This window comes from Gymnoscopelus microlampas (genome assembly GCF_963454915.1).
Source record: "Gymnoscopelus microlampas genome assembly, chromosome: 9".
Taxonomy (NCBI): domain Eukaryota; kingdom Metazoa; phylum Chordata; class Actinopteri; order Myctophiformes; family Myctophidae; genus Gymnoscopelus; species Gymnoscopelus microlampas.
Genome location: NC_139946.1, coordinates 14,213,372 through 14,227,931, shown reverse-complemented (window position 1 = coordinate 14,227,931; position 14,560 = coordinate 14,213,372). Strand labels below are relative to the sequence as shown.

Genomic DNA, 14,560 nt, shown 5'->3' with positions numbered 1-14,560 from the left:
TTCATGAGTTGAAAACAAATTCATAATCAAATAATCAAAGAAATTCCCTAAATTAACAGCGTCACCTGCCCTTTTTCAATGCTCACTAAAATGTGCATCAGTGGCATGCAAACCACAGTCCCTGTCACTCATCAACATCCACAAAACTAACATTGGGTCTCATGTTTGTCCACACCCAGACAGTCACCAGGGAAGTGTCTGTTGACACTCAGGTACAGTATCCGTAACTTAGGCCTGAAGTCGTTCCAAAAAGATGTTGTACAATACAGACTAATATTTACATACTGTATACGATTCATTCCATGGAACCATGCATGTAAATATTAGTTTGTGGGAAATGCCCAGAAGTCAAAAGTGTCAGGCCAAATAATTTAATGAATATAAAAAGAAGTTTTCACTGGGCGTGGTGAGGTGAGTGAAACATTTTATTTGTTTGTTCTACAGTCAGTACTTAGTGTCTGGTACAAAGGGAATTGATGAGTTATTATTTTTAGGGAACACATCTTGCCACACTGACACAAGACAAGCTGACGGAACGGACAGAACTTTTTTGTTGTTGTTGTACAACCCCCCCCCCCCCCCCAAAAAAAAGAGACTTGAGCGATGAAGGATCTAATGAAACCTGCTGAGTTCGTTTTCTTCTGTGTCGTTCTGCTTCACGGTAAGAAACTGGCTTCTCAGTTGACACTCCACATGTTGGACCTGGCTATACTTTCGGTCAGACACCTCAGATGCCATACAGTATACCTTTGAAATGTATGCAAATAAATGACAATTGGATCAGTTATGCATCAATGATATAGGATAAGCAGTGAAGTGAGTAGCGCTACAAAGTAGCTAGGATAGCAGACATCAAACCTAGTACAGTATATGCGGTATAAGCTCAGGGTATCAACCAGTAAGCGATGATTTGAAGGGGATGAGGGGAATAGCAGCATGCCATCCCCCTTGTTTTCAAAATGACCTAAATGCTTTGCCCTTGTTAACCTTCCATCCCCTGATGGAGACTAGTGGGCAATTCAGATGACACAGGCGTCACAGGCGTCATGAATGATCTGCAGGTACTAAGGAATAGCCTATTCACTGTTTATCAAACTGACTGTGTGTATGTTTGTATTTTTCCTTGAGGATGAGCAATGCAACTGATAAAAAATAAATAAGGAGTGTTATATGAGGTGGAGTACAAGGGAAAATGGAAACATACTCCCTACTGTCTCTATGCCATAGAGTATTGGAATGTACAGTATTAATGTGAATTGATGTTGGAAACATTACATTCACTTGGCATTGTTTTCCCCATAAATCCAGGTTGGGCAGCAGCATTGAATTGTAGCAGTCCAACTCCTGAGTCATTGTTTAAGGCCCTGGAGGACAAGGTATTTAGTAAGAAACTCATACGTCCTGCAAAAAACCTTACAGCACCTACAGAAGTAAGCGTTCATTTTACCATAGTGGGAATTCTAGGAGTGGTGAGTACCTGTCTATTTCTTTAACATTGTCATGTCTGTCTGTACAGTATGTCATATAAACGTATATGTTTGGGTGCAGCTCCCAATTATGTTATTGGATTTAGTTTGAGTCAGTAAATGCATCCCCCCCCCCTGTACTAAATCTTGAACACTGAACATTTTCTGAACATTCTCTCAAGAATGAAAAAGCCCAGTCACTTACAACGCTCCTATGGCAAATCTTTGTAAGTATTCACGTATGAACAGCAAAACACGATTCAATACATTATATTTCCATTTTCCTATATTAAAGTGTTGGATTGAAAAGAGAGTAAAGCATCTTTAAGAAATGACATCCGTCTTTGAAAAGAATTTGACCCCTAAAACATTTGTTTCTGGTTTCTGATTCTATCTAGGAGTGGGACATTGAGGGTTTGAGCTGGGATGAGAGAGAATGTGGAGCGTGGAGGGTCTCTGTCCCTCGTGAGAAGCTGTGGGTTCCAGACATCCGCATTGCCGAGTTGTAAGTTTTCCTATTTTATGACAAAAAGAATGTGCAACAACAACAAAAAGCACTGCCTTATTTAAAAGTCCACGCAACCCCTCTCCTTATTGGATGAAATGCTATGATGATGTGATGTTTTGTGCCAGTCTTCAGATGAGTGTCATAGGTTTAATACTGTAGCTTTCATAATGGGTGCTGAAAATGGCATTAATTATGATGAATTATGGCTATGGTTTTAGGGATTCAGTGGAGGAAATGTGACTGGTTGATTGATTGATTTTCTGTCGGTTTGGCAGAATTATAATTTAATAATAATTTAGTTTAGTTTAGCCTTTTTGGTGTTGTTAGGGTATTTGTCACTGTGCACCTAATTATCAGGAGCAAAGGGTGCTATTAATACAGTGCCTGGGAAGCAGTTAGCGGTTAAATGTCTTGCTAAGGGTCAGTAAGACACCTGGGCAGACCGTCTGGGCAAACCGGTGACCTTCACATTCCCAGGTAGGGTTGGGATCCGGAACCGGAAACGACATTGAAGAACCGGAATCGGTTCCATCACATTTGGAACAGTTTCCGGAGCCGGTTTATCACACTGTCAGAGCTGATATGTGGACTTAATTTCTGTTATACAATTACTATACCAGTGGCTCTCAAACGTTTTAATTTGAAGGACCACCATAACTCTGAGAGTGGACCCTTACGGGTCCATTTGGTTCCATTTGTACACTCTCAGAGTTACAGACCTGTAAGGGTCCATTTGGAACCCCCTATAGGAATCATTAAAGGGAATCGTTAAGGAACCGGAATCGTTAGAATCCTCAAGGAGCCCAACCCTATTCCCACTCAGCTTCTGCTGCCCCCTCTGTCGTGGAGTTTTTGTTTCTTTATCACAGTGTTTGTATTTATGTGTATTTTATTGAGGAACTTGTACGTACATTAAACTAAACCTAAACCGGCCTTATACCATTCGATTCCATTCCGTTTTTGCCTGCTTTTGTCCTGGTGCAGCATGGATGAAGACAACTCTCCCAACACTCCCTTTGTGTACCTGGACAACAAAGGACATGTGTATGATGATAGGCCAGTCACAGCGGTCACTTCCTGTCACATGGAAATCTTCAGGTTCCCTTTCGACACTCAGAACTGCCCCATGACCTTTGGATCCTACCTTCACTATGGTGAGAGAGAGAGACAGACAGACAGACAGCAGGTGACAGAGACGAGACAGATTTTCATATATATATATATATATACACATATATATATATATATATATATATATATATATATATATATATATATATATATATGCGCTACAGTATGATTGGAAAACCAGTCAGATTGAAAAAGGTGCACTCGTTTTCACCGACGGAGGCGTGCCGTCTGAAAGCGACTTGAGCCACGAGAGGCACCGCCGAGCGAGCGAGTTGCCATGCCGAACGTTGCAAAGTCACCTCCAGCCGACTCAGCGCTGTCCGAGTTATGTCAGAATCGTAAATCATCATAGTCTCGGTACCTCCGAGACGTCAACACAACCTTGCAGGCGGTCAGGCCGGTTTGTATCAAAAAGGTACATTACTATTTAGGTCCCTAATACAGTGGCATCTTCGCCTTAAAACCATTCAAAATAAACACTATACTAATAAAAATACCTAACTAAAACACAGCAATTTACACAACAACTATAAAATCAATTATAACGTTGTGCAAAATATGCAAGGTTCACTTTATCAAGGGGGTTTCACTGTAGCAGGGGTTTTGCAACAAATACTTCAAAAGTAAAGTGCGGTGCCAATAAAGTGCTTACATACTCAACACGGTTTGTTCAAGGGATTATGCTGCATGTCCATAAGGTTTAGGCCAGCCTTCTTAGTCTTCTTTTTCTCCGTCTGCAATTATAGAAATTAGATCAGTTCATCTGTGCATTTACAGTTTATAGCGTTGTTTTCAGGCAGTGGTTATACAAGGATTAAACGTTGCGTTGTTCGAATACTCACTCGCCAGCCAGGCTTTTACACATGGCGCTGAGTTAGTTGCGCCTGCAACGTTTATCGCCACTTCTCCGTCTCCTCGCTCCTTTTATGGTCTGGTCTCACTTGTCTCATATGGTCATCTCCTTTTATGGTCTGGTCTCGCTCGTCTCTTCCTTCCCTGCGGTACAATCACTTCTACTATTTCTTTTCCTCGGAGTAGGCACACCTCGGCTTCCAAATGCTCCTTGGTGGCTGGTGTGTCTACACTCACTTCTTCTCCACCCTTGCTCCGTGGTTCTAGCACAACCTTCCCCTCTGCTGTCCTTCTGACAAGTCTTGCGTTCTCTGTTGGTGCTCTGCTGCTCTTTCAAACAGTCCCTTCTCCACCTTTATACCTGCTAAACAACACCTCTCAAAACATTGGCAAAATATATCTTCATAAAAAAGATGAGCACATAGTAATCTGATGCACAACGCACTTTGTATCCGTTTTTAGTGACTTTACTGACATTAAAGCAAAACATATTAGGCATACAACAAGTGGTTCTATTGTAGTGTAGTGGTAAAAACAATATTTGCTCTCAGCTTCAACTTTAGCTTCTTCTGACCAAACTCAAACAGAACAGCACAAAAGACTAATGATCAAACATTCAATTAACTAAACACTGCTGCACATAATCATCAAGACATTACACACACCTGCACATAATTGGGCATAACTATGATCAGAGCAAAATCAGGTCATCATGACCTAAGCTTGTTAAGGCTCTTACGACACTAACACCACTACCTTTTGATCAACCCTTAAAACTGTGGTTGCAGCTTCAGACGTAAAGCTGGTTATGGGCAGCACAGCCCAGGAGATTTATGCCGAGTCCAGAGATGTGATTCGGACGAGGGGAGAATGGGAGCTCAAAGACATTATAGCACAACCATCCACACTGGTCGTCACTGAGGGGAGCTTCTCAGAGCTGGAATTCCATGTAAGAACACTTCAATTTGGTCAGGGAATTTCTGACTTATAATAAGATATTACTTATCTTAATTCCTTTTTATTAATAATAATAATAATAATAATAATAATAACAACAACATATAAATACTTAATAGTCAGAAATGTAAACAGCATGTGGTACAGTCAAACATTAAGTCTAAAAGGATAACAGAAAAAAGTCCTGGGGACTTGTTTCCATTGTGGTCCTACAGTAGCCTATGTATTCAATTCCTCAACACAGCATACAAAATGTACACAATAATACATGTCATCAACAGGCCAATTTAGAAAGAGACCAGTGATACACATCAGTTAATGGATGGTGTCATGGCATTCCACATTTTGTTGGTAGAGTAGTAGAATGAGAATTTTCCCATATTTGTTCTAAACATAGGTGGAGTAGGCTAACATAACTCTTCAGCAATCATTTCTGTCTTCTGTCATCAACGTTGTAATTGCACCGTCCCACATTATATTATAGGAGGTTCTTAGCCAACAAATAACAAATTAACTCTAATAGTCTATGCCTTATAATTATATCTTTGCAGAGGATTTTAATAATTTTCTAGATGTGCTTCCTGAGCTAGGTGAAGGCAATTTTTTTCAAAGTATAAAATTACACAGATGCTTTACAAGTTAATGTATTAGCAAACTTTTTTTGTAGGCAAACGTATACAAATGTCATCTTTCTCAGAGTAGTAACCACCATAGAGTCAATCATTTTACTGACCCTCAGGTGATACCTGCTGTTTCTCTCACTTAGTTGCTTTTAAGAAGAAATCCTATTCTCTACGTGGTGAACCTCCTGGTTCCCAGCTGTTTCCTCATCACAGTGGACCTCTTCAGCTTTCTGCTTCCGCCTGAGAGCGTTGACCGTTCCTCCTTCAAGATGACCCTCATCCTGGGCTACACCGTCTTCCTGCTCATCATGAATGACCTGCTGCCAGCCACCGGAACAACAACACCTCTCATCAGTGAGTAGCTCATGTAATTACAGGTTATAACGTATAACCTGTAAATATAACTTATAAGGTGTTGCATCATTTGGCAACTTTAGATTAGCGTGCAACGAGGCTAGAAGAGCAAGTTTGTTCTACCATCATAGTGTCCAGAGCATACACCGTAAAAGAATATGGATAGCGTCACGCCATTGGTTTCTACAGACCGTAAATGACCTATTTTGTTTCTACAGACCTATTTTGCAGCGATTTCCAATCCGCCATATTTCTATTTTCACATAATTTTTATTGAAGATGTCAGTTTTACAGGAGGATAAACAATGACTAGAATTATCTGTGAAACAAACAAACGCACAAGACAAACACAAACCCCCCCCCACCACCCAACCCACCCAACCTTCACAAGATAGTAATTTGACAATGTATTTAAAGTACAGGAAAGAGGGAAAAAAGTGGAGAAAGGAGAAAATAAAAGGACAAAAACAAAAAAAAACTGAGAAAAATAAAAATAAAATTATAAAACTCAGCCAAAACAGTATCAAAGTAGATGACATGACAGCGTGTGTTATACAAACAAGGCACAGAGAAATCTCAACCCACACCGTTCTCAAACACTTGAGGGGCCACCTCGAGCCCGGGCTCCGTCACAGGAGACCGACCACCTATCCAACAGGGGTTGCCATATTTTCAGAAAGACCTGATCTTTTTTGATGATTGCATACCGAATTCTCTCCATGTGTAGCACATTGCCCAAGTCTCTAAGCCACTGCTGGAACAGAGGACTAGATTCAGATTTCCATTGTTGCAAAGTTAAACGTTTGGCCAGCAGTGTGCACAAGGAGATGGCTTGACCCTCAAATGATTTAATAGAGGGATAGAATGCCACGGATCCAAACATAGCCAGTAGTGGATCTGGCTCAATGTTTTTATTCAAAGCCTTTGAAATATAATCAAAAATAAGTGACCAAAATGTGTTTAGTTTTGAGCAGAACCAGAACTGGTGAGCAAGTGTGCCGGTCTCCTGCTTGCACTTAAGGGAGAGGTATTGGGATATATGGCATGAAGCCTTGACTTTGAATAGTGTAGTCTGTGCACAACTTTGAACTGGACCATGGTGTGTCTGGCATTTATAGAACTGGAATGTATTTTACCCAAAATTGACTCCCAAACATCTTCCGAAATTGTAATATCCAAATCCCTCTCCCAGTCGCACCTAGATGTATCACTAGAAACAACATCAGAAGCCTGTAGAATGTCATAGAAAGAGGAAACTGAACCCATAAAACCAGATGTAAGCTGAAGAATACTGTCTAGTGTGTTGTGTTTTGGTAAATGTATAAAGTTAGGTATATGAGTCCCAAGATAGTTCCTGATCTGAAGGAACCTAAAGAAGTGAGCTGCTGGCAGGTTATGAGACTTTTGTAGTTGTTGAAAAGACAAGAGGTTACCCTCTGCATACAGATCCTTAATAGTTACAATGTTTTTGTTCTTCCAAGTAGAAAAAACGGGGTCTGTTAAGGCAGCAGGAAATGCATGGTTATGACAGATTGGACTATCCAAGTGCACCTTGGGCAGATTAAGAAATGACTGAATTTGTTTCCATATTTTTAAAGAGTTAAGTATAATATGGTTGGTTATGTAGGGTGGTATTTTACGCTTGGCTGGATTATTAAGTAACGCAGGAAGAGCGGTAACACCAACTGAAGCCATCTCAATCTGAAGCCAAGTTGGTCCATTTACATGCTCTGCTGATAGGCAGTTGCGCCAAAAAGACAGCACATACTGTACAAGTTGGCTGCCCAGTAGTACAATTTAAATTGCGGTAGCCCGAAGCCCCCTGCTGCCTTAGACTTACATAAATGTTTTTTAGATATCCTCACAGATTTGTTACTCCAAAGAAAAGATGAAACAACAGAATCCAACTTTTTGAAATAGTAGAGAGGTATAAACAATTGAAGATGTATAACAATTGGTAAACAATTGAAGATGTATAAAAAGTGTTCCAGAATTCAATGTTATTTTTCAATTGCTGCATCTTGCAATCCCAGTTCTTTTTTAAAAGTTCCCCATGTTTATGAGTGGCTATTATACCCAGGGTTTTAAATTTGTCTGTGGAAACCTTAAAAGGTGTTGTGTGCAGGAAGCTTGGATCAACATTCTCAGAAATGGGCATCAATTCACTTTTACCCCAATTGATCTTGTAGACCGAAAAACTACCAAATGTCTCAATTAAATGTAATAAAGGTGGGATAGATGTTTTAGGACGGGAAATAAATAAAGTCATATCATCAGTAAATACCGATAGATGGTTGACAGTGTTGTGAACTTGGATTGGGGCGGTTTCTTGATTAGCTCTAATCTGGCTGGCTAGAACTTCGATGGCTAAATTGAAGAGATAAGGGGAGCAGCTGTCCCCCTGCCTCACCCCTCTCATAAGATGAAAAGGCCGTGAGACCTCCCCATTAGTGACAATTGATGCCTCAGGATGGGCGTAAATTATATTGATCCAATCTATAAATGTTTCCCCGAAGCCAAAATGTTTTAAAGTAGACAGTATGTATTTCCATTCCAAGCAATCAAAGGCTTTCTCGCAGTCAAGGGCAATGACCACCGACTCTTCCTTATGCTTATGGTACATGATATTAAAAAGACGGCGTAGGTTGGAATTTATGTGACGGCCCGGAACAAAACCTGTTTGGTCGGGGTGGATCAGATCGGCGCTGTGCCTGGAGAGTCTATTGGCCATTTTCTTGCTAAAAATGTTCATTTCCATAGGAAGAAAGGATATTGGGCGGTAGGAGGACATGTCTAATGGATCTCTATCTTTCTTCAAGATTAAAGCAATATTTGCCTGATAAAGAGAGTGCGGCAGCTCTGAAGCTTGTTTTGACTGCTTGAACATACAATCCGCCATATTTCTATATCCGGTTGATATTCGGTCCGAAATGCGTCCGGAAATCAATGCTATTGGCTGAAATCGCAGCGAGGGCGGGTCTTCATTCGGTAGAATCAGTAGAACCAGTAGAAACCCTAGAAACATACCCTACTTTATCATTAATTTGAAAATAAATGGGACCATAATTCACCGAAACGCATATCATGGTGATTGAAAGAAGACTTTAAACTAGCGACTGGAAGCATAGCGTTATGACAATGTTTATTAAGGTAATAAAATCCAGTGTAAAGTTTGTCCAAAAACCCATCCGCTTGAACAGAGCCTAATTGCTTCAGCGAGATTACAGGCCAGTCATATGAACTGTCATAAATATCAGGTTAAAGTGATTAAAGGGATATTTCACTTTCAAACATGTTTGGGGTCATTTTAACATTTACTCAGGTTTTTATGGGTACCCTAGATAGGGATGTCCGATTTTATCGGCCTCCCGATATTATCGGCCGATATTAGCATAAAAATTGATATCGGGAAAATATCGGTATCGGTTTTTGAAAAAAAAAAATTTTTTTTTTTTTTTTTTTTTTTTTTTGCTTTATAAGTAAGTTACAGGAGTTTTTACTGTATATGGTGTGTGTGATATGAAATTTGAGCTTACCCTAATCACAATAATCCCCGCATATATCGGTATCGGTTGATATCGGTATCGGTAATTAAGAGTTGGTCAATATCGGTATATCGGTTATCGGTAAAAAAGCCAATATCGGACAACCCTAACCCTAGACCGTTTTGAAGTTGCTTGATTCAGTATTTAGATATTTGATATTCATTTTATCAGACACGCCCCGTTCCTATACAAACCCCTTGTAACTACAAACTCCATTTTAATCATGATAGATTCATCGAACACCCATCCTTGGTTTTGGTGACTGATATTGTCCTTCTAATGTCTCAGGGCGCCGTGTTTGAAAGATCTAAAACTAGTTACCAAGTGCACAATTTGTATGTTTTTTTTAATATTCCCTACAGTTTATAGCCATTTTAAGCTCTCGGCAGCCATCTCAAACGCCATCTTGAAAATGTTCAAGATGGGTAGATGCTTCTGGATCGCGCAGTGAATAATATATATAGTATATTCATATTTATTAATTGCTCACTATATCACTATATACATATATATTATATAAAACTGTATATACAGTACATAACGTTTTTATTTGTCAACAGCATATTTTAATTTCTTCTGTTTACTGTACCTTGTATTGTCTTCCTGAAACTACTGCATTTGTTTGCATTTTTCTCTATAGGTTAAAGGCTAAATAAAGGCAATTCAATGTTCTATTTTTACAACTGATTTACAAACAATTATTTGGGGTTTCGACCATACCTATACCTATCTAATATTGGAGTTATTGCAAACAGACAAACCTTATGCCCATATACCTAACACCATGCCAAAAATCTAAATCTTGACACCAAGTGCACGATTTTTATGAATTCCCTCCCAGGTATTTTTTTTATCATTTTTGAGAAAAATGAAAAATATATAATACTATTTATAATAATCAAAAAAGTAATCAAAAAAACATGGCCCCCTCACGTATTAGGAGGGCAGTGTGAGTCACCAGATTTAAGGACGGGTGTTTTCAATGAATCTATCATGGTTAAAATGGAGTTTGAAGTTACAAGGGTTAAGGGGGTGTGTCTGATAAAATGAATATAAAATATCTAAATACTGAATCAAGCAACTTAAAAACTCTGGAGTGCTCGCAAAAGTCTGAGTAGACACTAAAATGACCTCAAACATGTTTGAAAGTAAAATATCCCTTTAAACTGATTTTAATGCTATATCAACACATTTTGCTGGGGACCCCCTGGAACCCCCTGGCGGTCCCCGGACCTCACTTTGAGAACCACTGGCCTATGGCGTTTGACCAGGCAGCGCTATATGACGAATTGGGCATGAGAATGCTATGGAACATCTGCTAAATGTCTGAAATATGAATTTGAATAATTACATTCCATATATTTACATTCCATACACAAAGGCCACAATGTCCATAAAAGGCTTTCAAAGACAAGAAAGGCATTGTATGCATCAAAAGCATAAAATAAATAAAACAAAGGAAAAATGTAAAGGTAAGTAAAGTAAATTATTTTTTTAATCATTATTATAAGACAGTACACTTTTCTTATTATCATCTTCCAAACAGCCACTAGGGAGAGACATTAGTGTTGAAGTGTCCCATTGAAGTGTCCCATTTCAAACATTAGCCCCTATATGGCTCCTCAAGGGCACTACAAAAGTGACGGTAGAGTCGAGGGGGATCACTGGAACTTTCAGCTTCATCTTCCAACCCTCATTTTTTCCCTTCTCTGTCCCCCCTGTATAGATGTGTTCTTCTCCATCACCATGGCTGTGATGGTGGTCAGCCTGCTGGAGACCCTTTTCATCACCAACATCAAGTGCAGCTCCCGCCATCACTCCCCCGTGCCTCGCTGGCTCAGGACCGTGGTGCTGAAGTACCTGGCCTACGTCGTCTGTCTCTCTCCGAAACCACCCGGGAACAGAGTCACGGTTATGATCAACCCAGATGCTCAAGGTCAGTGGTGGAAAGTAACTACAGTAAGTACTTTACTGTAATTGTACTGTACTGTACAATTGTGAGGTATTTTTAATTTTAATACTTTTACTTCTACTCCACTACATCTTAGTGGCAGATATTGTACTTTTACTCCACTAGAATTATTTGACTTTAGTTACTAGTTACTTTGTAGATTCAGATTATTATTACAAAACATACACTAAATGAAGCATAGCGTTAGTTCATGCAGGACACGGAAGTCGTGCACGCCAAAGCTGTAACCAGCAGTCAGTCAGCTGATGAACATCAGCTTTCTATTCCCCATTCACAGCCCAGCTGGTCATTACATCACACACTCATTATCCAATCACAGCTCATGCTTGAGCAAAGAGGTTCCTATAAATATGGCTTCATATTCTCTAGGTCTTTCTTGGTTGCTGAACCAATGCATTTAGCTAGCTCCTCCTCCACCCCAGCCTCCACCTTTTGATTAGAGTCTGCCATAGGCTCAAATACTTGTGATGATCATGTATATCTGCTTTGTTTAGAGTCTGGCTTAGGCTCAAATACTTGTGGTTATCATGTATATCTGCTCTTTAAAATCTTGCTAGGCTCAAATACTTGTGTTTATCATGTATATCTGCTAATTCTAACTAATATGTTAATGTATTGCTTATTGTTGTCATTGTATCCCTATGGGGATTTGCTTAAGCATTCTCTGAATATATGCTTAGCAGGCTGCTTCGACAAAATTCAGTGAATATTCTCCCAAGAGTGGAGCTTTAACGCCAAGCTTAACTGTATTCCATTTGTGTCAATAAATGGTTCTTTATCTACTAAGACGAGAGTGTTTCTGATTGAACCACTTCAGCCCTATTAAGCTATTTGAAAATAGCCGATCTACAAGCTCACAACACGTCGCATCGAGACACGTTGTGAGCTTGTAGCTATTTTCAATGATTTGTATACATTATGAAAACTTGTGAAAGGGATATACTTTTACTTTTGGTACTTAAAGTATATTTTGATGCCAATACTTTTGTACTCAAGTCCATTTTGAATACTGGACTTTTACTTGTAATAGAGTATTTCTACATTGTGGTATCGATACTTTTACTTAAAGTAAGTAAAAAATGTGAGTACTTCTTCCATCACTGCTCAAGGTAATGATGGAGCAAACAATGACATCAGTACATCAGAGACTGCTACTGACCCTAACGTCTGCGGAACAGGGTCTGTTAACCCATTAAGACCTGGAACTGTGTAATTTTTTGATTTGAGCTAAAAAGCATTATTTTTACACTTTGTGGCCCAGGGCCCCTGGTAGTCAAGAGCCCCGTGGGCCGACAGATACAGATATTCATGATTTCCCGCTTCTTGGAAACCGTTGGTCTGTCCGAATAGCTGTTTGGCTCTGCACACCACAGGGTCATATGAGACACACGGCAAGTTTGGGACAGAAGGTTCGGACGCTGTCTGAGTTATGCCAGGGACGAATTTTGTGTGACAGACACACAGAGATTCTATAAATTATAATATAGATGTCACTTCAATGTTTTATGAACATTTTGATTCTGACAGTTCTGCTGATCCTCCTGCTCCTATGTTGTTCATTTGTCTTCCGCCTCTCGTTATTTTGCATCTTTCTGCGTTTACTCCTTCCTTCTGAAATTGCCCAGCACCAACCATTATTGTGCAGCGCTATAAGTCTCCGGAAGGCTGAGGGCCGGTGACTATGTTTTCAACCCTGTCCATCCGTCTGTCCGACCGTCTGTCAGTCCGTTTGTGAACAGCTAATCTCCGGCACCGTTGGACCGATCGTCGTGAAACTTTGCAGCCAACTCCCCATATAGTCCATTTGTGCCAACTACGTTTTCCACCATTTTGCATGTTTTTTAAAACAAACTTTTTGCTACAACTCCTACAACCTTTGTCCAAAACTCACACAAATCAGCACACATTATCTCTGAAGTCATGTGATCAAGATATATCAGTCAGGTTCCTCATATACCATTCCAATTGTCCATATCAGCCTTCTAAAATAGCGGCCCCTGGGTAGACAACCCGGTATGGCGTAGACCTGTGCTCTGAGGAGTGCACTTTTTCTAGTTCCACTTAGTTTTCGGCACCGGCACTTAAAGGGATAGTTCACCCAAAAAAATGTTTTTTTTTCTATCGATTAGTCACCCCATGGAGACTTGAATTTGATGTCCAATTTGATGTCCAATTTGATGGGCAGCGGTTCCGGTAGGAGACACAAAGGAGACTCTTTGTGTCTCCTACCGGAGCAGCTAACGTTCATCAAATTATTGGCTTAGGGCTTAATGCGACAAAAACTAAAAGATATTCTTGAATTCAAGTCTCCATGGGGTGACTAATCCATAGAAGAAAAGTCATTTTGGGGGTGAACTATCCCTTTAACTAATGGCTGGGAAACCAGCATCACTCACTTTCCCTTTTCTACTCAGTGACAGTGAATAGCAAGGATATCCAGCATGGTCCCGTCACCAACGGAGAACCTCGGATCTACATCACAGCAGCGTCTCAGAAGACCTTCAACATTCCAGGGTCTCCAGTGAAAACCCCCCCAGCAGACCCACTGACTCCTGCCCTGGAGGAGCTGAAGAGGCTGTCCAGGGACCTCAGAGCCATCCGCATGCAGATGGACAGACACCTCCAGGGCGGTCAGAACAAAGAGGAGTGGAACAAGATAGGGCTGGTCATGGACCGGCTGCTGTTTGGATTCTATATTGTGTTCATGTTTGCCAGCTTCATCACGATAGGATGCTTCTGGATCGAGCAGTGAATAATATTCATATGTATTAATTGCTCACTATATCACTATATACATATATATTATATAAAACTGTATATACTTAACCTTTTTACAGCATATTTGTATTTATTCTGTTTACTGTACCTTGTTTTGTGTATTCCTGAAACTACTGCATTTGTTTGCATTTTTCTCTCTAGGTTAATTAAAGGCTAAATAAATGCAATTCAATGTTCCGTTTTTACAACTGATTTGTATGTGATTGATTGTCAATCTTGTCAATAACAAATCCATATGGATTAGTGTATAGGTCCTACACTAATGAAGGTCTGACCATGCAGGTCCACGCCAAAGCATTGGACTGTTTTGACTGCAAAAGTAGTGTGCAATATGTTCAACTCCTCTCTGACACACCTGCAAAAGAAGGGCCTGG

The 14,560-nt window shown here is 40.0% G+C and overlaps 1 protein-coding gene across 1 annotated transcript; it reads left to right on the top strand.

Annotated features, from left to right (window-relative positions):
- Positions 1-590: 590 nt before the first annotated feature.
- Positions 591-14,237, top strand: LOC311051193 (5-hydroxytryptamine receptor 3A-like). Its single transcript, XM_084065624.1, has 9 exons — positions 591-661; positions 1,309-1,469; positions 1,649-1,693; positions 1,865-1,971; positions 2,959-3,128; positions 4,746-4,906; positions 5,681-5,891; positions 11,163-11,372; positions 13,823-14,237. The coding sequence occupies exons 1-9, from the start codon at positions 604-606 to the stop codon at positions 14,158-14,160; spliced, it is 1,461 nt and encodes a 486-aa protein (XP_083921750.1). The 5' UTR covers positions 591-603; the 3' UTR covers positions 14,161-14,237.
- Positions 14,238-14,560: the final 323 nt, after the last annotated feature.